General features: G+C 38.9%; 1 protein-coding gene across 1 annotated transcript in view; it reads left to right on the top strand.

Moving 5' to 3' along the window:
* LOC126295216 (growth factor receptor-bound protein 14-like) overlaps nt 1–8,872 on the top strand; it is an 857,388-nt gene extending 848,516 nt beyond the window's left edge. The window contains exon 13 of the mRNA XM_049987559.1: nt 4,370–8,872. Within this exon, the coding sequence (XP_049843516.1) occupies nt 4,370–4,543 (174 nt within the window). The 3' untranslated portion in view covers nt 4,544–8,872. The remainder of the gene's footprint in view (nt 1–4,369) is intronic.
* The last annotated feature ends 19,030 nt before the right edge of the window (nt 8,873–27,902 follow it).

Genomic DNA, 27,902 nt, shown 5'->3' with positions numbered 1-27,902 from the left:
CCCGCGCGACGTTTCAGAGTGGAACGGCAGAGAGACAGCATGAGGATGGTTCATTGAACCCTCTGCCAGGCACTTTATTGTGAACACCAGAGTAATCACGTAGATGTAGACATCTAAATGAAAGTGTGCTTAATCGCTAAACCAAACCCTACATTGCATACTGATTCCCATCAAGCCCAGCAGCCAATTCTAATGAAAAATGGCTCTGAGCACTATGGGAATTAACATCTGAGGTCATCAGAACTTATAACTACTTAAACCTAACTAATCTAAGGACGTCACACACGTCGACGCCAGAGGCAGGATTCGAACCTGCGACCGTAGCGGTCGCGCGGTTCCTGACTGAAGCGCCTAGAACCGCTCCACCACACCGGCCGGCCCTAATGCAAACTGTTCAGAAGTTATGACTATTTCATTTCATGTAGTTGTCTAATTGTCACCTGTACACCGCAAAAATGATGCACAGAACTGCAAGTCTATCTCGCCACCCTCTCTCTCATTTGGTCTGCTGTCTGGTTTGATGCAACTCTCCACTCTAGTCTATCCTGTGAAAGCCTCTTCATCTCCACATAACTATTGTGACCTACATTGAATTCAATCTGTTTAATCGATTCAAACCTCGGTCTCACTCTCTACAATTTTTACCCATCACACTACCCTCCATTGGAAAAGCTGATCCGACTGTCCCTTGATGTCTCAGGTTGTGTCCCAACAACTTTTAGTGAAGGAGTGTATGTTCTTCTCACTCCAATACTGTACCTCATCATTGTGCATAATAAACATTGCCGCAGTAGTCAGTGTTCAGCAGCTGTTCAGACTTGTTGAAACTTCCTGGCAGATTAAAACTGTGTGCCGGACCAAGAGTCGAACTCGAAACCTTTGCCTTTCGTGGGCAAGTGCTCTATCAACTGAGCTACCCAAGCACGACTCACGCCTCGTCCTCACAGCTTTACTTCTGCCAGCACCTCGTCTCCTACCTTCCAAACTTTACAGAAGCTCTCCTGGGAACCTTGCAGAACTGGCACAACTGAAAGAAAGGATATTGCGGAGACATGGCTTAGCCACAACCTGGGGGACGTTTCCAGAATGGCAGAGCAGAATGCCAGGAAGTTTCACATCAGCGCACACTCCACTGCAGAATGAAATTCCGTCCGTACTCATCCTAACTACATGTTCAACAAACGTTGCCAAAACAGTATTAATACAACCAGTATTCATAAATTCATCTCAAATAACAATTTTATATTTGATTTTACATGTTTAATATTTGGCTTCAGTACCCACATGTCTTCAGAAACTTACACTGGATAAAGATTCATAAAAAAACTTGGATACATTGACTTTAAAATTTATACAAAATTTGCCAGTTTAGCTTGAGTACATACATACATACTTTTGCCTGACTTTATTAACTTCTGTATAGCAAACTCCTGCTTTTCGGGTAAATGTGGACATGATACTCCACTGGAAAACACAGATAATGTAAAATACAGGTGTTTTTGCCAGAAATTGTAATTTTTTGTTTTTACAAAACATGGATATTAAATGAAATAATAAGTTTATTGTTACCAGTCACTGTTTATTTGTTTCCACGACGCGTTTCGAAGGTTTAAACCTCCATCATCAGGTGGATATACATCAGTTAATATGGCATTTGTGTGTTTGTGTTGTGTTACGATTTCTTTGGAGGAAGTTGTGACACTGTCTAGTGGAGAAAACAAAACAGTATTTCAGAACTTGGTCTGTTTTGACAAAAATTGAACTTGTATCTAGCAGTAAACATAAATTAAGTAAGATAAAGTACCTCCAGTGGTCACAGGATCCTTTCACAGTCGTAGCACATCACATGAACACTATCATACTGTATAAACAAATATGGCGTCGTAATCTATTAGGTGCATGGATCGTACAGCAAAAGAGAAAACGTTCTCACAAAGTCCAGAGAATATACATCTTAACAACATTATTACAGAAAACTTTTTTGAAGGATTTGGAGGTGTTGAATACATTTGTTGGAGTAAATACTTCAGGCAGTAAGTAAATACGATTTTGACATAAATAAATATTAGTGGTAAATCTTAGGATCTGTGTGTGTGTGTGTGTGTGTGTGTGTGTGTGTGTGTGTGTGTACTTAGCAATTTTTTTAATGACGTAGGCAGTTGTTGAAAACAGAGATGATACTACTGTAAATATTGTCATTTTTGTCATTTAAGATGCATTCAGGTTGTTTAGTTTGATGTTTGTATATTTGGAGTGTTTCAAGGATGTCTAGTTTCCTGCCTTTTGGTTGGATGTGTAGGATGCTGATACTTGTGTTGTTAACATGGTGTTTTGTTTCGTGCAGGTGGGTGGCAATAGCTGATGTGTGGTATCTTTTGTTTTTTAATGCTGCCATGTGTTCTTTGAACCTAATCTCAAATGATCTCCCTGTCTGGCCTATGTAGAAGCAGTCACAGTCTAAACATTTAATTTTGTATACGCCTTGCTTGAAACACTTCCTTGAAACAACCTGAATGCATCTTAAATGACAAAAATTACAATATTTACAGTAGTATCATCTCCGTTTTCAACAACTGCCTACGTCATTAAAAAAATTGCTAAGCGCGCACACACACACACACACACACACACACACACACACACACACACACACAGACCCTAAGATTTACCACTAATATTTATTTATGTTACCATAACAGCCCTGAGTGTACAAGAGATTGACTTCATTTACAGATATACAATCACACCAACAGCTTGTACCCCTTGTCAGCTTGAAACTATGTATACAACTGCTGATACAAATGCACATCCATGTGCACTTTTTAAACATTTACCAATGTATTACCACAACCTTTAGACAGTTAATACATGCAACAGATATAATCTTAAGATCCTTTCCCTTGTAAAGTTTGCTGTCATACAATCTCTCTCTCCACCCTCTCCCTCCCTCTCATGTTCTCTTTATATTCCTTCCCCCTCTGCCTCCAGCCTTTCATATCTACCTATGAACCCCTATAAGAATCGTCAATTGTGTATTATTTTATTTTATTTTATCACTGTAGCCAGTATGATTATTGTACTTAAAGTTTCTAACACCTCACCTGATTGTATAAATGAGTATGAACTTTATGCTATTTTAAGCTGTCAAAATCGTATTTACTTACTGCCTGAAGTATTTACTCCAACAAATGTATTCAACACCTCCAAATCCTTCAAAAAAGTTTTCTGTAATAATGTTGTTAAGACGTATATTCTCTGGACTTTGTGAGAACGTTTTCTCTTTTGCTGTACGATCCATGCACCTAATAGATTACGACGCCATATTTCTTTATACAATATGATAGTGTTCATGTGATGTGTTACGACTGTGAAAGGATCCTGTGACCACTGGAGGTACTTTATCTTACTTAATTTATGTTTACTGCTAGATACAAGTTCAATTTTTGTCAAAACAGACCAAGTTCTGAAATACTGTTTTGTTTTCTCCACTAGACAGTGTCACAACTTCCTCCTAAGAAATCGTAACACAACACATACACACAAATGCCATATTAACTGATGTATATCCACCTGATGATGGAGGTTTAAACCTTCGAAACGCGTCGTGGAAACAAATAAACAGTGACTGGTAATAGTAAACTTATTGTTTCATTTAATGTCAATAACAGTCACAGTTAAGCCTAACCTAAAAATGTTCGCATTTAAAGAAAACATGGATATTTGTCACATTTGACAGACCATTCCTTTTACTCATATGTTACATGTTGGGAACCAACAAATTACTCGTAAGGCAGTATTTTGTATCACTTTCCTTCATTTCATATATTTCATTTCTTTTATCCACTATGAAGCTCTCATTTTCTGACGTAGACAGATAAATTTTGTCCTGAATACTCTAACAAACAGATCAGCCCACCATAATTTCGAGCTAAAACATATTATCATCCAAAAAGTTAAGTCTTGTGAAATGTGTATCAAAGTGGAGAATTCTCAAGGAAAAAAAAAAGAATAATCCTTAGAATGAAAACAATGGATGTGCATTGAAACTTCCTGGCAGATTAAAACTGTGTGCCAGACCGAGCCTCGAACTCGGGACCTTTGCCTTTCGCGGGCAAGTGCTCTACCAACTGAGCTACCCCGGAACGACTCACTGTGAGGGCGGGGCGTCACGGCTGCGAAAGGCAAAGGTCCCGAGTTCGATTATCGGTCCCGCGCACAGTTTTAATCTGTCAAGAAGTTTCATATAAGCCCACACTCCGCTGCAGTGTAATTCTCATAATGGCTGTGTACTGTGTGCTTCACTAAGCACTGTATTAGATACTGTAGTATATCTCGTCTGTCACACAGTTTCGTCTCGCTTTGCCCACAGGTGGTGGACACTGCCCGCGACGCGGTCTGCTACTCGCTGGACAACGGCAGCACCAAGTTCTACGACCTGCTGCAGCTCGTCGAGTTCTACCAGCTCAACGCCGGCCGCCTGCCGACGCGCCTCACCCACTACGTCGTGCAGGGCCCCGCCGAACACAACTCCGTCACCTACTGAGGGCGGCACTCCCGAGACGACACCCGACCGTCCCGTCGAGGATCTGACGCCGCCGGAGGAACCTCCCGGCGTCCCGGACCCCGACGCGGCCAGTGCCTACGCATTGCCGGCCGCTTACTCATGCCGGCCTGTCGGTGCGTACGTTTGATCTGTGCCTCGGTGGTAATACCAGGTAGCGTATCGAGAACTGGTCCGTGGTCACACTGTGTAAGCCGGCAGAGACTAGAGAATCATTGTGGTGTACTGGAATAGCTTCCAGCGTGAATAGCTTCCAGAAACTTCTGTCACCATAAGATTGTTCTGTTTATCACTCTGGTGGGGTAAAACCCTCTCACTATTTGTTGCACATATTACAGCATTGCATGCAGACTTACACAATACTAGTGGGGTCGCATTCTACCCAGCCCGAGTTACAAAATGACGCCTCTTGTAAATTCTTTTGCTGCATTTATTCCTTTATCCACCTGTGAACATTGTGCACGGTATTAATGTAATTTGTAAAGAGTACGGGATGCCGTCATTATATAAGTATACACATATGTACAAAGGACATCTGCATAATAAGGAACCAATGTCGACGACAGATTAATGTAATTGAGTTTCGTGCAACATGTGTGGTTACTATGAAACGTAAATGTGTGGCACAGTGCATTGTTGCAGAATACATACAAGAATACTGAGCAGACTTGCCAAAGTTTGAGCCTTTTTTTATTATTATTATTTCTTAATTTTTTGCTGAGTCATCAGTCTTGCTCTTGGCTATATATGACCCACTACAGCTTTAGCCTCGGTGTCAATCTCTTCGCACTTAAACACTTAGCACCTCGGTTATTTGCTGGATGTTTACCAGTCTCTCTCTCTGTCTTCATCTACAGGCTTTGCCATCTATGGCTCCCTCTAATACCTCAGAAGTTATTCCCTGATATCCTAGCACACTCCCTATTATCCCGTACTTACAGCAAATCAGAGTTCCTCACAATTTATCGGTCCACCTAATTTTCACCACCTCAAATTCTCTGTTGCCTATTCTCCCACAGTTCACAGTTGAGATTCTTCTGCACCCAGACAAGTTTCAGGAGAGAAATCCTATTTTAAAACTAACAGACATTCTCTGGCATGTGGTTGGCCGACTTCTCATCTTTTTCGGATCTGTAAACGTGTGAGTACCAAATGGAGATGTTCTCAGTTCACCCTCTGTCAGGTTCATCTTTAATTTTAAAACGTGAAGTTCCAAATGAATATGGATATCATCACATGTAATTTTCTCTCACAATGTCACCTATTTCATTTGTTATAAAATGATCTCAGTTCTGATGTTTCTGTCCGTATCTTATCATCTCACCTTAACATCTTAAGTATGACTAATATAAGACAGAACATGTTATTTAGAGGTAATTTTATGCATTATTGCATTACAATGCAATCTGTTATCAATTCTATCTGTACCGAACACACTTGCCGACACAGCTTTGAGGTTTGACTCCTGAAGTGGACATTGTTACCTTGCCAGAAATGTGTTTTGTGAACTTTGGAGGGATGAGGTCATTTTGTAGAACAGATGGGTACGCAAAGTACACGCTACAGATTGTGTACGCTACATGGGACTTCTGTACATCTGGCATCGATGATAAATCTTGAGGTAGCCTGACGTATTTTCAAAGCGTTTAACAGATGTCTAAAATTTTTAAGAAGCATTACGCATGTTACTGCAGCTAATTGTCATCTGCAGTGTTTTGTCTGTCAGACATTTGTATGTGAACACAATATTTACAGTGCCTCTCTGTAGCACAAACTATTTATTAATGAAAATTCTTTGAAGTAATAAAATATATCTACACTATCATCGGTGTCAACATCATTGAATGAATACTGTACAATATAGTGTATATAAATAAATAAGCAAGCAATCAGTTGCCACAAACCTTTTGACCCCTTACCTTCATCTGCAGAAATATTTCTAAATGCTTTACGTATTGAGTAATGCATGTACGTGTGTGTGTGTGTGTGTGTGTGTGTGTGTGTGTGTGTGTGTGTGTGTGTGTGTATGTGTGTGTTGCATTGGAATTTATTTTTCTATTTATCAGAGTAACATACGATCAGTGAATGCACCCATTAAATAATGTTTATGTGTTGAATCTATAAATAAAACTATGTATGCCAGTCTTGCATGATTGTGTCTGATAAGAGTGTTGTGTATATAGTTGTAATAACCAAGATGGTTTAAAGCTCTGTAAGCTATTAAACTTTTTAGTTAATTATTTTAATTTATTACAAATTGCAGTGAGAGAAGTAAATGAGGTCGTTGTATAAACAGAGTAATAACTGAATTGTGATTTGTGTGTAATGTATAACAGAGTATATCATACGCAGGAAAATGTAGAGAAAATTTATTTGCAGTGTAATGTTATATATGTTTGTAAATCATCAGTATTTATTATATAGAAACATTAGCCCTTAGAGAAGCAAGTTGAAATAAGTATTTATCATGACAATACATATCTCGTCAGTTACTGCTAATACCGTTGTTTCGAAAATGACTTTTTGCGAATTTTGCGTCGGCAATCCTGACGAATAAGATAAATGTAATAGCAGTGGAAGTGAATTGTAGTAAGTGTCTTAGAATACTTTGACATTGAAACTGAGGCTATTGAGTTGCTACTGAACAGTTACAACTCAGAAAGTAACAACAACATTATTATTTCTTATGTATTAATGTGTATTTAGGAAGACTTTTGAACTAGATCTGTGGAGTGGGAGAGATACAAAGTTTACTTGTAGTAACAGTAAAAATTAAAGAGTAATATATTTTTGTACATTTGTGGTAAAAACTTTATCTTTGCCAAAGTATATAGAAGTGCAGGAAGTTTTCCTCGGCCATGGCAACCATCTAGTTTTTGGTTTTATTAAAGTGTTTGTATTGTATACGTAGTGAGAAGTGGTGTGGCAGATGCGAGAACTTCCTGGCAGAACCAGTGTCTCTTTTTTGTTATTGATTTTGTGTGTCTTAATCCTCGTGCTGTGTAAAAGGGTTGTACATTGCATTGTGTTCTGCGCATCTCTGTAACAGAATGATGTGATTGAGCTGTCAGTATATTTCTGTACATTGAGAATGAATGATACTTTGTGATTTGAGATCAGGGGAATTTCATTCTGCAGCAAGCAATAAGTGTTGTCCACTGTGGATATTGACAGCAATAACTTGGACAATCATATCTTCATTTCCAGTGTTATAACTGGGGACGTGGCTATCATATTTCGTTGCGACACTTAATACTAACTGAATCCAGATATACTGCACACGATACGTCGATGCAGTTGTCGGGCATTACCACGTGGAGACAAGATGCAAACGTTAATTTGTGATAACTATGACATTCTTATAGTCTAGAGGCAACTGTGGTGGCTAGTGTTTTTTCCTGACACAATCACATTCATTTTTGTGCCACAAAAGGCTTTCCTGAAGAATTTCTCGTAGAAATGTTTCCCGTGTGAAACATTGGATATCATTGTGTAATTCCTGAAGTATTTCGCCGGTGCAATTGGCCGACACCTTCAGGTGCGACAAATGCACTGTTGAGCTATGACTGAAGCCTCCTATTTACTCCAGTCTAAAATGGGAAAACGTTTTCGGCCACAGAATTTGACACATTTCTGTGCGAGCTACTTCGATGCTCAGTGTAAAATAATCGTGCGTGGACTTGACGAGAGGTACCTTTTTCACCCGAGTGTCGGGACTAGATTGTACTTTGAAACATTTATTTAAGCAAAAGTAAGTTCTTTACAGTGGACAGAATAAAAAGCAATACAGATCGTTACTCAGAAGGGAACAAATCGGCAGGTACGTGCCGGGGCAAATTTGTCGTTTTTTGCCCCACTTGTTGAGAAAGTCACAACCCTTTTTATGTTCTTTTTTTTTGTTATTGCCTGTAATATATCACTGTTGCGTATGGTGCACTTTCTTTCCTTGCAAGATGTTCTGTCGTAGTGTAGGTAACCCTTACATGATAGACTAAAGATATTGCCTGCTGATACTTCGTTAGTGTTGTCCTCTATTAATGTTTAGTATTGTTTCTATTGCTGTTTACTGTTGTTATAGCCGTGTCTCTATCAGTATTAATATGTATACAAGAACAGGGTTCGTATTTATGCTTCACTTCGTTTCGCAAATCTGTGAACTAGAGTTTTTATGTAACCACATTTACATTGCTTAGAGTAAATGTTTGTTTTTGCACATTTGATCACTAGGATGTATTAACTTAATATTGTAATATGTACAAACAAGCTTGTTCACTTCTTTTCTATGGTCAGTAAATTATTTTTTACTCAAAACTGTGTGCTGTGTCATTTATTTCAGCTGTCAGTTCTGTATTCATCCCATCCCTCTCCACCATTTCAGTGTTTGAAACACATTAACGAAGTTGTCAGTAAATTTTGGAATTTACTATGGGGTATTTTGTGAGTATTAAACTTTGTTTGGTTTCTTACCATCATTTAACTGTGTGTCTGTACTGCTCTGGAAATATCTGCACAGCAATTGGCTCAGTGTGCTCTGTTTGTTATTTGGAAACAAACTTATTTTGCTCACCCACAGTGTTCACTGTTAACAACACTAATACTCACTTTTTACTCGCTGCCCTCAAGCCTGTGCTGTTCCATTCTGTTCCAGGTTTGTTTTTCTGGAAGTGTTAGATGTACATTAACTGTGGTACATTTGTGTTGTATGCTTTGATTATTGTTTATCACACAGCGTTTTTGACTATTGTGAAGGTATTTTCACAGAAGGAGAACTAACTGGGGCAGTAAAGATGATAAATCATAATGAAAATATTAATGTATAATGAGCCATCAAAGACCACAGGTCCCTGGAACCAAAATACTCAGAAAATACTCCCGAGCAACCTTCAAAGTTCTGTCAGTGAAGTTCAGATCATCTTGTGTGATGGTTAAATCTTATGCACAAAACATATTTCACTTCATCAGTGCTATTGAAGTTTGTTTGAAGACTGTGAACCATAGAAACACAGGAAAAGTGTTCCACAAAGCAGTGGAATAATAAAGAACAATTTGTCAGCTTTCTGACAAGTTCAGTCTGCCTTTAATGATTTTTGTAACATTTGCTTATGTCCGTGTATGTGCGGATGGATATGTGTGTGTGTGTGTGTGTGTGTGTGTGTGTGTGTGTGTGTGTGTGTGCGAGTGTATACCTGTCCTTTTTTCCCCGTAAGGTAAGTCTTTCCGCTCCCAGCATTGGAATGACTCCTTACCCTCTCCCTTAAAACCCACATCCTTTCGTCTTTCCCTCTCCTTCCCTCTTTCCTGATGAAGCAACCGTTGGTTGCGAAAGCTTGAATTTTGTGTGTATGTTTATGTTTGTTTGTGTGTCTATCGACCTGCCAGCACTTTTGTTTGGTAAGTCACATCATCTTTGTATATTCCAAGACTTACCAAGCGGGAAAGCGCCGGCAGACAGGCACAATGAACAAAACACACAAACACACACACAGAATTTCGAGCTTTCACAACCGGCGGCTGCTTCGTCAGGAAAGAGGGAAGGAAAAGGAAAGATGAAAGGATGTGGGTTTTAAGGGAGAGGGTAAGGAGTCATTCCAATCCCGGGAGCGGAAAGACTTACCTTAGGGGGAAAAAAGGATAGCTATATACTCGTGCGTGCGCACACACACACACACACACACACACACACACACACACACACACACACACATATCCATCCGCACATACACAGACACAAGCAGACATATTTAAAGGCAAAGAGTAAGGGCAGAGATGTCAGTCGAGGCGGAAGTACAGAGGCAAAGAATTTGTGAAAGACAGGTGAGGTCATTCCCACATAGAAAGCGTCTATGTGGGAATCTATGTTTTTAATATATTTTTCCCATGTGGAAGTTTCTTTCTATTTTTTATATAAAATCACGTGGGTGCTTTTACACGTGGCTCTGCCTTTGATCGTGTACACCTTCCGGGTTGCAGGACTGGAGTAGGTGGTGGTGGGAGGGTGCATGGGACTGGTTGTACAGATTTGCCTTGTCATCCCATTTTTGTATTATGCAGGAAAAGAAATCAACAGTACTTATAATGTAAAATAAAACGACTGCTGTTAACTCTTTAATCACAAGACCTGTGTGAGCATACCCTTACTATTCTGCCCATCATATGCTGCAAAGCTGGCTGCAAGGCATAACAAAATTTTAAGCTCTTTATTATCTTAAACTTATTTAAGAAATGTAACCCAGCCAAAGTTCCAATTCCGCCCTTTTTTACTTCATCATATTTTTGGTTTCAGATAAAGTACAGTTTAAACAGAGTTTGCAAGACTTTTTGATAGACAACTCCTTGTACTCTGTGGATAAATATCTTAACAGAGACTGTTAGACCAGCTTTAACAAAAATGTCTGTTAGATTTCAGTTCTGAGAGCACTTGGTTGCAAGTCAACATTAGGTATTTTGTGCAAGATAAATTTATTAAAAGTGCATAAATATGTTTTATTCTGACAGGATAGGAATTCTGTAAATATTAGCAGTTGCACTTCACTGTAATGTACTCACGTATTTTGAAAACCTCCTGACAAATGATCAGGGTTGTGGGTATCATATTCGGATATTTTATGTTTTTTAGTTCCAATTTTCTGACTTTTTTCACACTCATGAGAATCATCTCATTTTTGGATCTATGGAACGAAAACTGAATCTAATCTAATCTGACAACTTCTTTTGAGTGAAGTAACGTACAAGCACATCCTTATTGGAAAGGTCTATTAAAGTCTTATTTTTTATTTATTTTCTTATGTTTCTACACTGTTGATTGACAATGAAATGAAATAATTATGTCACTGCTACAACAGATTGTGTAATAGCACAATAAGATATATACAAAATATAACTGAGTACCAATACTAACACAGAAAAAAACAGTGCCTCAACCACACATCACATAATATAGAAAGTTTCTTTTCATCATCAAACGTAGCTGGATGATTACTATTCAGAATGGAGATTCAGTGGGTGACATGTTCTCCTCTTTGTTGTGTAAAAACAAGTCTGGGTTTTGTGTGACAAGTAATAATAAAGAACAATTTGTAAGTTAAAACACATCAATCAGTAGAAACATGCACATGTTATTTAGCCAATGGTGGTCCGAAGCCCAGATCTAAAAGGAGGATGGGAAATTTGTAGTTTTTTTTTTGTCACTTCTAGTTTCATGTTGTGTGTCTACTCACTCACTCATTATTTGCATATGTGCGGAGTTTGCTTATGCGAATGATGCAGTACCCTTTGGCTGTCACTGCCTTTAAAGGAATTGAAGTACATTCATGAAATAAATCATCACAAGGAATAGTTTGTGGCCACAATGAACACGAGTGTCTAAATTTTGCTCTCCTGTCACCCTCTCCCGGTTCCATTCCTCTCCTTTTTCTTCAAATTACTCTTCTCCACTTCTTTGAGCCAATTACACCGTGTTCTTTCTCTTGGTATTTCACCATGAAGCCTCAATTTGTGTGTCTTCCTCCATACTCTATCAGATATCATTCCCTCCACATGCCCTTACCACTTAAACATTGCAATTCCAACCTTTGCTATTTCAATTCTTAATCTGTTCTCGTTACTCCATTCTCTTCAGTGACATGTCATTTCAAATGTCTGAATTTTGCTTAAAATCTTCATTGTCCAGGTTTAAGTAACATTCATGTAATTAGAATAAATAATGTGTACAAAATACAAGATGAAATTTTTTTACGATATTCACTGCAAGTGCAATTTCAAACACGACTTGATTATAAAGGACTTTGTTCAGAATAAATTCCTGGGTAAAAAGCTTTGTGTGTTTGTTTTAAACATTTCTGGAGTGGTATTAAATGCAATGGGGACTGTCACCAACTTCAGTCCAAAGACTGATTCGACACAGCTCCCTTCCCTACTCTGTCATCTTCATCTTTGCATAACTACCGCAACCTGCTTACTCCATTCAAATTTCTATGATTTTTATCCCCGAGACTTTCCTTCATCATCAAATGTATCATTTCCATCAGCAATTGTTACACATCGGGGAAGCAATTGGTAGTACACTACACCATTGCTGTTGTGCCAGATATACATCATTATCTTTCGTAGATGCGCACAGGGTGGTCCATTGATCATGACCGAGCCAAATATCTCACAAAATAAGCATCAAATGGAAAAACTGCAAAGAATGAAAATTGTCTAGCTTGAAGGGGAAACCAGATAGCACTATGGTTGTCCCGCTAGATGGTGCTGCCATAGGTCAAACGGGAATCAACTGCGTTTTTTTTAAATAGGAACCCCCATTTTTTATTACATATTCGTGTAGTGTGTAAAGAAATATGAATGTTTTAGTTGGATCACTTTTTTTTGCTTTGTGATAGATAATGCCGTAATAGTCACAAACTTATGGCACACAATTTTAAATGAACAGTTGGTAATAGGTAAGTTTTTTAAATTAAAATACAGAACGTAGGTACGTTTGAACATTTAATTTCGGTTGTTCGAATGTGATACATGTATCTTTGTGAACTTAACATTTCTCAGAACGTATGCTGTTACAGCGTGATTACCTGTAAATACCACATTAATGCAATAAATGCTCTAAATGATGTCCGTCAACCTCAGTGCATTTGACAATATGTGTAACGACATTCCTCTCAACAGCAAGTAGTTCGCCTTCCGTAATGTTCACACACGGATTGACAATGCGCTGACGCATGTTGTCAGACGTTGCCAGTGGATCACGATAGCAAATATCCTCCAACTTTCCCCACAGAAAGAAATCGGGGGACGTCAGATCTGGTGAACGTGCGGGCCACGGTATGGTGCTTCGACAATCAATCCACATGTCATGAAATATGCTATTCAATACCGCTTCAAATGCACGTGAGCTGTGTGCTGGACATCCATCGTGTTGGAAGTACATCGCCATTTTGTCATGCAGTAAAACATCTTGTAGTGACATCGGTAGAACACTAATGTAGGAAATCAGCATACATTGCACCACTTAGTTTGCCATTGATAAAATGGGGGCCAATTGTCCTTCCTCCCATAGTGCCGCACCATACATTAACTCGCCAAGGTCGCTGATGTTCCACTTGTCACATCCGTCGTGGATTTTCCGTTGCCTAATAGTGCATATTATGCCGGTTTACGTTACCGCTGTCGGTGAATGATGCTTCATCGCTAAATAGAAGGCATGGTAAAAATTCTGTCATCGTCCAGTAATTTCCGTTGTGCCAGTGGCAGAGCTGTATATGACGTTCAAAGTTGTCACCGTGCAATTCCTGGTGCACAGAAATATGGTATGGGTGTAATCGATGTTGATGTAGCATTCTTAACACCGACGTTTTTGAGATTCCCGATTCTCGCGCAATTTGTCTGCTACTGATGTGCGGGTTAGCCGCAACAGCTGCTAAAACACCTACTTGGGCATCATCATTTGTTGCAGGCCGTGGTTGACGTTTCTCATGTGGCTGAACACTTCCTGTTTCCTTAAATAACGCAACTATCTGGCGAACACTCCGGACACTTGGATGATGTCGTCCAGGATACCGAGCAGCATACATAGCACACGCCCGTTGGGCATTTTGGTCACAATAGCCATACATCAACACGATATCAACATTTTCCGCAATACGTAAACTGTCCATTTTAACACGGGTAATGTATCACGAAGCAAATACCGTCCGTACGGGGGAAATGTTACATGGTACCACGTACTTATATGTTTGTAACTATAAAGCAAAAAAAGTGGTCCAACTAAAACATTAATATTTTTTTGCATACTACATGAAAAAAAGGGGGGTTCCTATTTTTAAAAATGCAGTTGATATCTATTTGACCCATTGCTGTGCAATCTAGCGGGCCAAGCGTAGCGCCACCTGGTTTCCCCCTTCAAGCTAGACAAGTTTCATTCTTTGTAGTTTTTCCGTTTGATGCTTATTTCGTGAGATATTTGGCCCAGTCGCGATCAATGAACCACCCTGTGTAGGGAGTTGCTACATTGTCTGGGCTCAACCAGTATCCTTTTTTTTTACTATTTTAGCATAGAGACACCATTTTTCATCGCCAGTAATGATACAGGGTAGGAATAGTCGGTGTTGTTCATGAGGCATTTGATGACAAGTAAGCAGAGATGCAGATACGGCCACCCCCCAGTTTTTACGATTTGGCTTTGAGCATGCGGGACCCATAACCTGATTGTTTTTAACCTTCCACATGGTGGAATGGTTACAGATCATCATATTTGCCAGTTCTTGACTGCACTACTGTAGATCATGTGTTTAAATGATTATCATGAAACCCCAAAAGTCTTCCTGGACATGGAGACTCACTGATGTTAAAAAGATCCACGTTAAAACAGGAAACCACTTTCTTGCTGTGCTGTGTCCAGTGCCATTACCCCAGACACCATGCAATCGTTTCTGGCTGTCTCCGCTGCGGTGTCCCCTCTATTGGACCCAAACAGAAGATTATGTCAGAAACATCCAGATTTCTCTACATGGCACTCCATTTTGTAGCATCAGTAGCTCCAGTCACTATCTCCAAATAACAATATGTAAACATAAATAAGAACAGCAAACTACAAATAAAAAATGACCCTTGATAAATAATCCCAAAGCAACCAGTATGTCAACATGCGGAACAAAAGCTTACGAACTTATGTACCAGCCTGTAATTTCTCACAGTATCACTTGATTTAATTTGAGAGTGTTCTGCTACCCTTTTCTGCTTACTTTTGTAGGTTAGCAAGCCAAAAATCTGTCAGTACCATTGGTGATTTTTGATAATTTTTATGTCACCATTTGTTTCAGTTATGTGTTATGAAAACAGTGTGAAAGGTTTTTATGTGACAGTTGATCACCTACAATTTGATGCTCTTGCTACTTAATTTGGATCACTGGTGTGATGGCGGAGCTGTTGATTGACATTACACTAATGTACATTATATTTTGTCACTGATCAGTGACAAAATATAATGTAGGATGGTGCCTGTGTCTAACATAAATAAAGGGGAGGATATGTTTTGCCATGTAAGTGTAATGAATAATCTGTATGTCCCTGAAGAAGCTTCTGAAAAGTTTTCAGTTATCACCTTTACATATAAATCTTGTTGCAGTCTTGTGTAGAATAAACACTTCCGTCACCTTAGTTTCAATTCCCCTGAAAATTACACCCTAGGGCAGTACTGCGTGAAAGTATGCTAAGTATGATAGCAACCCTGTCTAAAAGTCAACAAGAAGTGTGAAGTGTCAGAACTGAGCTTTGTGGCCAGTCTGCCCATGTGCTAGGACCACCTGAGTAAATGGATGGTAATAATAATCATGGTAAATAATCTTTTAATAGCATCTTCAGCTATATAAAAAGTTAGTAAAGTCACTTTCTTCTTCTCTTTTCCTTTTCAGTAGTTTGTGCAAAATCCACTTTGATGTGTAAAAGCATTCATTCATTCATTCTACATGCTTCGTAGATTCCATCAACAGAGAAAACCTTCGGGAGTGTCGACTGAGCCAACATATGCTTTCTGATCAACGGTGTCCAGCCACCTATTAATAAGGCCTGTGTCGACATTTGCCTTAATGTGTTGGCTCAAACCCTACTATGGCCACTTTCAGTGAGATGTCTCAATATTTGATTTTTCCTACTCGGATAACAAAGAACAGCAGTACATTGATAGATAACTTTTTTATAGCCCAAATAAGTTTAAGCACATAAATGCTTATCCTGTTGAGATTGGTCTTTCAGATCATGGTGCACAGCTAGTTACAGTACATGGCATAGCTCCATGCAGTATATCAAATCAGAATTTCTAAGCAGTGGTTCAATTAACAATATAAATACTGCAAACTTTAGGGAAAGCCTAAAGCAGCTAGACTGGGATGAAGTGTATATGGAACCCGATGCAAACTTGAAATATAACATATTTCACGATAGATTTTTAAGGGTATTTGGAAATTGTTTTCCCAAGAAAATAGTTAAACATAATTCCAAGAAAACATATAAAAAACCGTGGCTAGCTAACGGAATAAGAATATCTTGCAACCGTAAAAGAGAACTGTATCTAACAGCAAGAGGGAGTACTGACCCCGAAATTGTTCAATATTATAAAAACTATTGTGCGGTACTAAGAAAAGTTATTAAAAAGTCCAGAAGCATGTGTATCATGTCTGAGACCAGTAACTCTGATAATAAAATTAAAGCAATTTGGAATATTATTGAATGGGAAACAGGGCAACCAAGAGCACAGGAAGACTTTAGTGCCATAAAACTGAATGGCATGTGTACTAACAATCAGAAATTGGAAATATTTTCAATAATAATTTTTTTAAATGTTGTGGAGAAAATAGGATCTAGATCTTCACTAGAAGAGGCAAGGCTTCTAATAGAAGAGGCCATACCTGTGCAGCTTGAAACAACTGTATTTCCGCCAATCTCCCCCTCTGAAGTCAGTAAAATAATAAACTCACTGAAAAGTAAAGTCTCTTACGGAATTGATGGCATTTCCAGCAAGATACTTAAAGCTTGTTCCCCACAGATAGGTAGGATTCTCAGTCACGTATGTAATACCTCTTTGGAGCAGGGTGTTTTCCCCAACAGACTGAAATATGCCATTGTAAAACCATTGCATAAAAAGGGGGATACGACGGATGTCAACAACTATCGCCCAATCTCTCTTCTGACAGCTCTATCAAAATTTTTTGAGAAAGTAATGTATTCAAGAGTAGCCTCCCATATTTGTAAAAATGAAGTACTAACAAAAAGTCAGTTTGGTTTTCAGAAAGGCTTTTCAACAGAAAATGCTATATACACTTTCACTGAACAAATATTAAATGCTCTGAATAACCAGACATCACCCATTGGTATTTTTTGTGATCTCTCAAAGGCCTTTGCTTGTGTAAATCGTGGAATTCTTTTAGATAAGCAAAATCATTATGGTTTGAGGGGTGCAGTGCACAAATGGTTTAATTCATACTTAACTAGAAGAATGCAGAAAGTTGAAATGAGTGGTTCATGTAATGTTAATACAACAGCTGATTGCTCAAACTGGGGGGCTATCAAGCACGGGGGCCCACAGGGTTCGGTCTTAGGTCCTTTACTGTTCTTGATATACATTAATGACTTACCATTGCCGGCCGCGGTGGTCTCGCGGTTCTAGGCGCTCAGTCCGGAACCGCGCGACTGCTACGGTCGCAGGTTCGAATCCTGCCTCGGGCATGGATGTGTGTGATGTCCTTAGGTTAGTTAGGTTTAATTAGTTCTAAGTTCTAGGCGACTGATGACCACAGATGTTAAGTCGCATAGTGCTCAGAGCCATTTTTTTTTTTTGACTTACCATTCCATACTGATGAAGATGCAAAGTTAGTTCTTTTTGCTGATGATACAAGTATAGTAATAACATCCAAAAACCAAGAACTAAGTGATGTAATTGTAAATGATGTTTTTCACAAAATTATTAAGTGGTTCTCAGCAAACGGACTCTCTTTAAATTTTGATAAAACACAGTATATACAGTTCCGTACAGTAAATGGCACAACTCCAGTAATAAATATAGACTTTGAACAAAACTCTGTAGCTAAGGTAGAATTTTCAAATAGTTCTTTTTGCTGATGATACAAGTATAGTAATAACATCCAAAAACCAAGAACTAAGTGATGTAATTGTAAATGATGTTTTTCACAAAATTATTAAGTGGTTCTCAGCAAACGGACTCTCTTTAAATTTTGATAAAACACAGTATATACAGTTCCGTACAGTAAATGGCACAACTCCAGTAATAAATATAGACTTTGAACAGAAGTCTGTAGCTAAGGTAGAATTTTCAAAAATTTTAGGTGTGTCCATCGATGAGAGGTTAAACTGGAAGCAACACATTGATGGTCTGCTGAAACGTCTGAGTTCAGCTACGTATGCTATTAGGGTTATTGCAAATTTTGGTGACTTTCGTATGGCATCATATTCTGGGGAAATTCATCGTTGAGTAGGAAAGTAATCATTGCTAAAAAACACGCACTTATGAAATTTGTTGTTAATAATCCTACCCAGTTCAAAAGTAATAGCAGTGTCCATAATTATAACACCAGGAGAAAGGATGATCTTCACTATGTGGGGTTAAATCTGACTTTAGCACAGAAAGGGGTAAATTATGCTGCCACAAAAGTCTTTGGTCACCTCCCAAACAGCATCAAAAGCCTGACAGATAGTCAACCAACATTTAAAAATAAATTAAAAGAATTTCTAGATGACAACTCCTTCTACTCATTGGCTGAATTTTTAGATATAAATTAAGGGGGGAAAAAACTAACTTAAACATTAGTGTCATGTAATATTTTGTGTAATGTAATATCTTGTACAGACATCTTTCATTAACCTGACACGTTCCACATTATTATGAAGTGTTGTATTCATGACCTATGGAACAAGTATTAATCTAATCTAATCTAATCTTTGTGGGGCAGCACTAAATAATTGTCTACATCTACATGATTACTCTGCTATTCACAATAAAGTGTCCGGCAGGGAGTTCAGCAGTGTGCGATCCTCTGGTTTTAGTTTATGCATCCCCACCTGGGATGTTTATTTCCCACGCACTGGAGTAAAACTTTACGTATAATTTAAATTTGTGGAGCCAAACACTGAAAGTTTTTAATACAGTCTTACTATTAATATGTTTGCTTATTAATTTTGAAAAAGTGTTATGTAGTAGTTAAGCATTTCAAAACATTTACAACAAAATCATTCTCATGTTGTCATTGTTGCTTTCGTCTAAGGTGCGTCATCCGTTTACTTGCGAGGGAAGTAGTGTGGCAGTCGTACCGCCGAGTTGGGTGAGCTGGGGGGTGAAGTTCCCACCCCGGGCCCTGACACAGGGCGGCGACCGGCCCGGTATTCACATGTTTGGACCCTTAACGGAAGCACTACAGCGAAGAAGATTTGAAAGTGATGAAGACGTCATTGCTGCGGTGCAAAATTCGTTACAGATGCAACCAAAAAACGTATTTTCTGATGAAATAAAAAAAAAACAGCTCGTAAAACGTCGGGAAAACTGCATTGAATTCCAGGGAGGTTACGTAGAAAAATAACGCATGTTTCAGTTTTCTATCATCAGAATAAGTACAGCTTTTCACACATGTGCCTTTACTTTTTGAATTCCCCTCGTATACCTGTATGTAGATGATTTTGTAAATAAGCTTTACCTATAATGTACTTTTAAAGATATAACAAGGGATGGCTATTCACATAGTGCATACGCGTGAATAGTGAGTTTCGGCATTAACATCTATTTATAAATAACTGTTTAACCATGAGTAACGCCACGGTCCAAGCTAGTAACATATATAATTGTACTAACCCCCTAAGACATCCCCCCCCCCCTCTCCCACTGGTAAAAGCACAAATCAAACACTGGAGTTCAGTGAACCACCTTCCAACTGTCTCGTGCAATTAAATTTTTCTGTGGGATACCTAATTTTTTCTTGATCATCATTTCTCCCTACGCAGTTGGGTGCCAACAGAATGTTTTCACAATCGGAGGAGAAAACTTGTGACTGAAATTTCATGACAAGATCCTGTTTTAATGATTGCCGCTCCAATTCACGTAACAGTTCTGTGGCACTTTCTCACCTATTTCTCAATAATACAAAATGAGCCAACCTTCTTTGAGTTTTTTCTATGTCATCCATCAGTCCAACGTGATGCAGATCCCACATCACACAGCAATACTCCAGAATAGGGTGGACAAGTGTGGTGTAAGCAATTTCTTTAGTAGATCTGTTACACCTCCTAAGTGATCTGCCAATGAATCGCAGTCTTTGGTTTGCTCTGCCCACAACATTATCTATGTGATTGTTCCAATATAGGTTATTTGTAATTGTAATCCCTAAGTATTTAGTTGAGTTTACAGCCTTCAGATTTGTGTGACAGAGTCAATTGCCACATTCTGCACTATACAGATATCTTATCTAAATCATTTTATAGTTCATTTTCGTCATCTGGTGAGTTTACATGACGGTAAATGACAGCATCATCTGAAAATAATCTAAGACGGCTACTCAGATTGTCCCCTATGTCGTTAATATAGATGAGGGAACAGTAAAGAGTCTATAATACTTCCTTGGGAAATACCGGATATTACTTTTGTTTTACTGGATGAATTCCCGTCTGTGACCTTTCTGACAGGAAATCACGAATCCAGTCACACAACTGAGGCGATACTCCATAGGCACGCAGTTTGGTTAGAACACGCTTGTGAGGAACGGTGTCTAAAGCCTTCTGGAAATCTAAAAATATGGGATCCATTTGACATCCCCTGTCGATAGCACTTATTACTTCAAGAGTACAAGGAGCTAGTTGTTTTTCACAAGAACGGTTTCTGAATCCATGCTTTGTGTCAATAAATCGTTCCAAAATTCTACTACAAATTAGCATTACTGATATGGGCCTGTAATGCAGGTGCATGGCTCAGCAGATATGGTATATATAGATTGTGAGGGAGCCTAAATGGGTGGTCATGTTGAAAAAGGGTGAAAGAAAAAACATTAGAACCTAAAACCACTTTCTGGTACATCTTGGATGCCTTAGAACACATACAATGTGTCCCAGAAGTCTGTTAAAATTTGAAAATGGAGTAATTCACAGAATAACGTAGGCAGATAGGTAAAAATTGGCACTCATGCCTGTAATGACATGGAGTTTTATTGAAACTAAAAACAGGTCCAAAAACTGGCCAACAGATGACTCTGCACAACAACACATCAGTGACATTGCACTACAAAATGAGCTGGAGCAACAGCAATTGTGACATCCAGGCCTCACCAGAAAAGACAGTGTTATTGTAGCTTTATTATCAGAATGGAGAATCCACTTCTGCAGCTTTGTGATCCTACCTCCGTAAGAAGGGTATTCAAATGGTTAAAAGTCCTGTGACAAGTGTCACTGTTAAGAAAATGATAATTAAGTTCAAAGCCACAGGTTCCCTAGATGATCGGCCAGGCACAAGTGCAACTCTTTCTTGGGCAGTTCAGGGAGAAATGGATACCATAGCAGGTTCATCTCCACATGGTGAAGTCACGAATCGCTCTGGCATTCCATGCACCATTATTTGTGGAGCACTAAGTCGCACCCTCCCATGCTATCTGTACAAAACTAGTGTCATCATGAACTGCCTGTTAGCTTCCAATTTTGTGACAAGGGCAGCATTTGCAGTGTGAGCACTTCAAAAAATGGGGGAAGATGACAATTGCTTGTCTGATCTGTTGTTGTTGTTGTTGTCTTCAGTCCTGAGACTGGTTTGATGCAGCTCTCTATGCTACTCTACCCTGTGCAAGCTTCTTCATCTCCCAGTACCTACTGCAACCTACATCCTTCTGAATCTGCTTAGTGTATTCATCTCTTGGTCTCCCTCTACGATTTTTACCCTCCACGCTGCCCTCCAATACTAAATTTGTGATCCCTTGATGCCTCAGAACATGTCCTACCAACCGGACCCTTCTTCTCGTCAAGTTGTGCCACAAACTCCTCTTCTCTCCAATCCTATTCAGTACCTCCTCATTAGTTATGTGATCTACCCATCTAATCTTCAGCATTCTTCTGTAGCACCACATTTCGAAAGCTTCTATTCTCCTCTTGTCCAAACTAGTTATCGTCCATGTTTCACTTCCATACACGGCTACACTCCATACAAATACTTTCAGAAATGACTTCCTGACAATGAAATCTATACTCGATGTTAACAAATTTATCTTCTTCAGAAACGCTTTCCTTGCTATTTCCAGTCTACATTTTATATCCTGTCTACTTTGACCATCATCAGTTATTTTGCTCCTCAAATAGCAAAACTCCTTTACTACTTTAAGTGTCTCATTTCTTAATCTAATTCCCTCAGCATCACCTGACTTAATTCGACTACATTCCATTATCCTCGTTTTGCTTTTGTTGATGTTCATCTTATATCCTCCTTTCAAGACACTGTCCATTCCGTGCAATTGCTCTTGCAAGTCCTTTGATGTCTCTGACAGAATTACAATGTCATCGGCGAACCTCAAAGTTTTTATTTCTTCTCCATGGATTGTAATGCCTACTCCGAACTTTTCTTTTGTTTCCTTTACTGCTTGCTCAATATACAGACTGAATAACATCGGGGGACAGGCCACAACCCTGTCTGACTCCCTTCCCAACCACTGCTTCCCTTTCATGTCCCTCGACTCTTGTAACTGCCATCTGGTTTCTGTACAAATTGTAAATAGCCTTTCGCTCCCTGTATTTTACACCTTTCACCTTCAGAATTTGATAGAGAGTATCCCAGTTAACATTGTCAAAAGCTTTCTCTAAGTCTACGAATGCTAGAAACGTAGGTTTGCCTTTTCTTAATCTTTCTTCTAAGATAAGTCGTAAGGTCACTATTGCCTCACGTGTTCCCATATTTCTACGGAATCCAAACTAATCTTCACCGAGGTCGACTTCTACTAGTTTTTCCATTTTTCTGCAAAGAATTCACGTTAGTATTTTGCAGCCGTGACTTATTAAACTGATAGTTTGGTAATTTTCACATCTGTCAACACATGCTTTCTTTGGGATTGGAATTATTATATTCTTCTTGTCTAATCTGTTGTGGACCTACAAACACCATTTCACACTCTGAGGGGGCCTCTCAACACCTACAGCTACAGAATTTGAGCTGCGGAAAATCTTAGAACTGTAGTGGAAATCCTATTGTATGACAAGAAAGTCATGGTGTGGTGTGGATTTACCACATCAGTCATGATTGGACCCTTTTCTTTTAGGAAATGCAGGGTACTGCTTTTCAAACTTTCAGCATGATGGGTGCAAAGGTATGCCAATATGTTACAGAATCGCATCTTCCCTAGCCTGGCTGATAAACATCTGCTGGATGGTACAACTTTTATGCAGGATGGCTTTTCACCCCATGTCGATACACTTAGTGAGGATCACATGCTTTTCCTCCCTGGCCCATGTGATTACTGGTTGTGGGATTACTTGTAGTTGCAAGGCTACTGTGATTGTCTGATCTGTTTAGGTATGCAATGAGGGTAATCCCAAAAGTAAGGTCTCCTATTTTTTTATAAGTATGTAGACCTGTTTATTTTTACAATGGTTTACATCAGTTTACAGCTTGAATATTTAGAGATTTTTCAACATAATCACCATTTCTGTCAATGCACTTTTGTAGGCGCTGTGGCAGTTTTTGTATACCCATGTCATACCAACTCACCGCCATGCAGTTCAGAAAGTTGCGAGCTGAATCGGTTTCTGGCCAAATGTTCTTTTAATGTAGGGAACAGGTGATAGTGGACACCAAGTCAGGACTATAGGGTAGGTGGGTGATTATGTTCCACTGAAACAGTTGCAGGAGAGCAACGGTTTGCCGAGCGATGTGTGGGCGAGCGTTGTCACGGAGAATGTGTACGGCCTTGCTCAACATTCCTCTTCTCCGGTTCTGAATTGCCCGTTTAAGCTTTTTCAGAGCCTCACATTACCTGTCAGCGTTAATTGTGGTCCCAGCGATTTAGCTCCGATGACGAGGTGAAAGAAGAGGTTCGTAACTTTCTGAACATCATGGCGGCGAGCTGGTATGACGTGGGCATACAAAAACTGCCACAGCGTCCACAAAAGCGCATCGTCAGAAATGGTGATTATGTCGAAAAATAGCTAAAGGTTCAAGCTGTAAACTGATGTATACCACTGTAGAAATAAACAGGTCTATGTACTTACAAAAAAATAGGAGACCTTACTTTTGGGATTACCCTCGTATAAGGCAAATCCGATGGCAGTTTCACACCATACCTATTCACAGACTCTACACTACAGGTATTCTTGACGAATGACGGCCGACATGTTGAACATTTGTTATCAAGAATATCATATGTGCTAACAATCAAATGTAATGCTCATTATTGCTTTTGTATCATATAAAGCACCACCTGTTGTTTATTTTGTGTCATTTCAAGCACGTGTGTCAGTTTTTAGTTCTGTACCTACACCATTCCGTGAAGTACTGAATTTTCAAATGTTGACAAACTTCTGGGTCATCCTGTATTTCAAAAGCACTTAAAACTCCTAAAGCGTGCCACATCAGGCCTGGATTAAAACATATTTTGCAATTATTAACTATAAAAAAGTTATATATTAATAACATTTAAACGTATTGACAGTCCATTTATTATTACTATGCATTGTGTCCTAAACAATTGTGGAAACTATTTCAAGCTGAATTGTTTTTCAAACTCACTTCTGCTGAATTTGATTGGAAATGTAAATAACTAGCCCACTATATGCACAATTTTATTTAATTTATTTTTTAAACATTAAAATTACATTCAAAAACAAAAACTGAAAACTGTGAAAACTAAGAATAGAAATGTAAAGAGTAGATGGTTAAATAATCTTACAAAGTTCATCCTATACTGATTCAAATACATTTCTCATGTTGTCAAAATTGGGTGTAAATATTTTAGCAAATTTTCTTAGTCTGTTTGAAACAGTAGGAACTTGTACACACTCCAAACTGCTATGTGATTGAACCTGTGCTGTGTGTTTGTTGAACAAAAGTAGTTCATCAGTCATTGTAGAGAAGTAAAACTATGTTCTGCTTCTCAGCTTGAAACTGCATACATGAGCATAAGTCTTAACAATACTTCAGCATTAGCAAATAGTATGTGCAGAATGTAATAGGCTACATGCTATATTTAAATTAGTTTAAAAAAAGTTGGTAATTTCCTATAAACTAGATGTTCTATTATGCTGTAGTGGTAAAATTGAGTAAACTGGAATACATTTCGTAATAAGTAGTTTCTTACCACCATTCCTTTGCCTTTAAAAAAAATGAAAAGACTGTTTTGATGCATTGCCTTAAACTCTCTTCACAGCAGTTCCTCTTAACACATGCACTGACTACAACTTTATTATTACACCAACACTGAACTGCAAGATGTCTGCCTCCCTACCACCCCTGTCACAAACATACAGAAAACCCAGTCGGATTCGCGGCGATCCACCTCGTTCCTTCATCACTCGTGGCCGTACCGACACAATTCATTAAGACTTGGAATACTGTCTTTTTAGTGAATAATATAAGCAGATTTCTAATAGCGGAAAGGCCTGAATGAGTACCCAGGGAAAGTGGTCATGTGTGGGGTAGGTGTGCCTGCTTGTGCGAATGCGTGTGTGTTTTTGTTTCCGATGAACGCTTTGGCCAAAAGCTTAATGTGCAACTGTCTTCTCATTGTGTCCACCAGCAACTCACTGCGTCACCTTTACACTGAAGACCAATATATCCTTTTCAATATTGTTTATCAGTGGACTTTGATTTATTGGCACATTAGTAAAGGGTGTGGACCATAAAGTCCTACAGCATGAGATATTTCAGCATGTGTCATTAGTTAAGCTTGGATATACCTGTTCAACAGAGGCATATAGGCAGTCATTTTTCCCTTGTTCTGTTTGGGAGTGGAACAGGGAGAGAAGATGCTAGTGGTGGTACGAGGTACCCTCCACCACACACCGTATGGTGGATTGCGGAGTATGTATGTAGATGTAGAAGAACTGTAAATTAATGCAGATGAATAGGAGAAAGAATCCCGTAATGTTTGAATACTCCATTAGTAGTGTAGCGCTTGACACAGTCACGTCGATGAAATATTTGGGCGTAACATTGCAGAGCGATATGAGGTGGGACAAGCATGTAGTGGCAGTTGTGGGGAAGGTTCATTGGTAGAATTTTGGGAAGATGTGGTTCATCTGTATAGAAGACTGCTTATAAAACACTAATAAGAACTTTTCTTGAGTACTGCTTGAGCGTTTGGGATCCCCATCAGGTCGGATTGAGGAAGGACGTAGGAGCAATTCAGAGGCGGGCTGCTAGATTTGTTACTGGTAGGTTTGATCATCATGCGAGTGTTACGGAAATGCTTCAGGAACCCTCTGGAGGAAAGGAGGTGTTCTTTTCATGAATCGCTAGTGGGGAAATTTAGAGAACAAGCATTTGGGGCTGACTGCAGTACAATTTTACTGCCGCCAACTTACATTTCGCGGAAAAACCACAAAGATAAGATAAGAGAGATTAGGGCTCGTACAGAGGCATATAGGCAGTCATTTTTCCCTCGTTATGTTTGGGAGTGGAACAGGGAGAGAAGATGCTAGTTGTGGTACAAGGTACCCTCCACCATGTACCGTATGGGGGATTGCAGAGTATGTATGTAGATGTAGATCTTTTTTTTTGTGAACTAAGACACCAAAAACTGAAATTGCCATGTTAGGATGTACAGACATGGCACAGAAGTTAAAAATATGTGGAAAAGATTATTGATGTACTAGTGATAATCACTAATTATATTATAGACGAGCAAATTCTTTTGGAAACATTTCGTGTAGTTTTGAAATGCCTTTTACAGCCACACAACATATTAACAACAGAAAGTGCTTTTCCATATATTCTAAAATTTGCCTTCAAAATTCTGTCATAAAACCAGCATGTTTTTTTTTTAACACAGCTGCACTATAGCAACTTTACAGAATAGCAGGATGAAAGGACGGCCAACCAGTTGCAAAAAATGGTGTTTTTCAAAAAAACCTTGACCACAGTTTCAACAGATCTAAATATGTCTTCTCCAGAAGGACAGGCAGCTTCTTATTAGCAATTCCCTCAGTAAATGCTGTCCCCGCATGATATTTTTTGGCAATGGTATGTATGTCCAGATGTAAAAATTAAGCCTCTAAAATCCAAGGCTTGTCACATCAGCTTTTACCAAGTGAATTGCTAGTGCGAAGTTGTCTGTCCTCCTGAAATAGACGGTTTAGATCCAGCCAAACTGTGGGCAAAGTTGTTTGAATATCACCATTTTTTGCAACCTTGTTGGTTGTCCTTTATTGCTGTCAAAACTAGTGTGTCTGTATGTATCAGAGTGCTTTGTATCCTCGATAGATGTTTGCTAGCCAATTAATATATATATATATATAATAGAAAGAAACTTCCACATGGGAAAAATATATTAGAAACAAAGATTCCAAGACTTACCAAGCGGGAAAGCGCCGGCAGACAGGCACAATGAGCAAAACACACAAACACACACACAGAATTACTAGTAATTCTGCTTTCCCGCTTGGTAAGTCTTGGAATCTTTGTTTTTAATATATGTATATATATATATATATATATATATATATATATATATATATATGGAATGACTGCTTACCCTCTCCCTTAAAACCCACATCCTTTCATTTTTCCCTCTCCTTCCCTCTTTCCTGACGAAGCAACTGCCAGTTGCGAAAGCTCGTAATTCTGTGTGTGTGTTTGTGTGTTTTGTTCATGTGCCTGTCTGCC

The sequence above is a fragment of the Schistocerca gregaria genome, chromosome 11 (genome assembly GCF_023897955.1).
Source record: "Schistocerca gregaria isolate iqSchGreg1 chromosome 11, iqSchGreg1.2, whole genome shotgun sequence".
Classification (NCBI taxonomy): Eukaryota; Metazoa; Arthropoda; class Insecta; order Orthoptera; family Acrididae; genus Schistocerca; species Schistocerca gregaria.
Note: the sequence above shows the minus strand (reverse complement) of the source record. Positions and strands in the feature narration are given on the sequence as shown.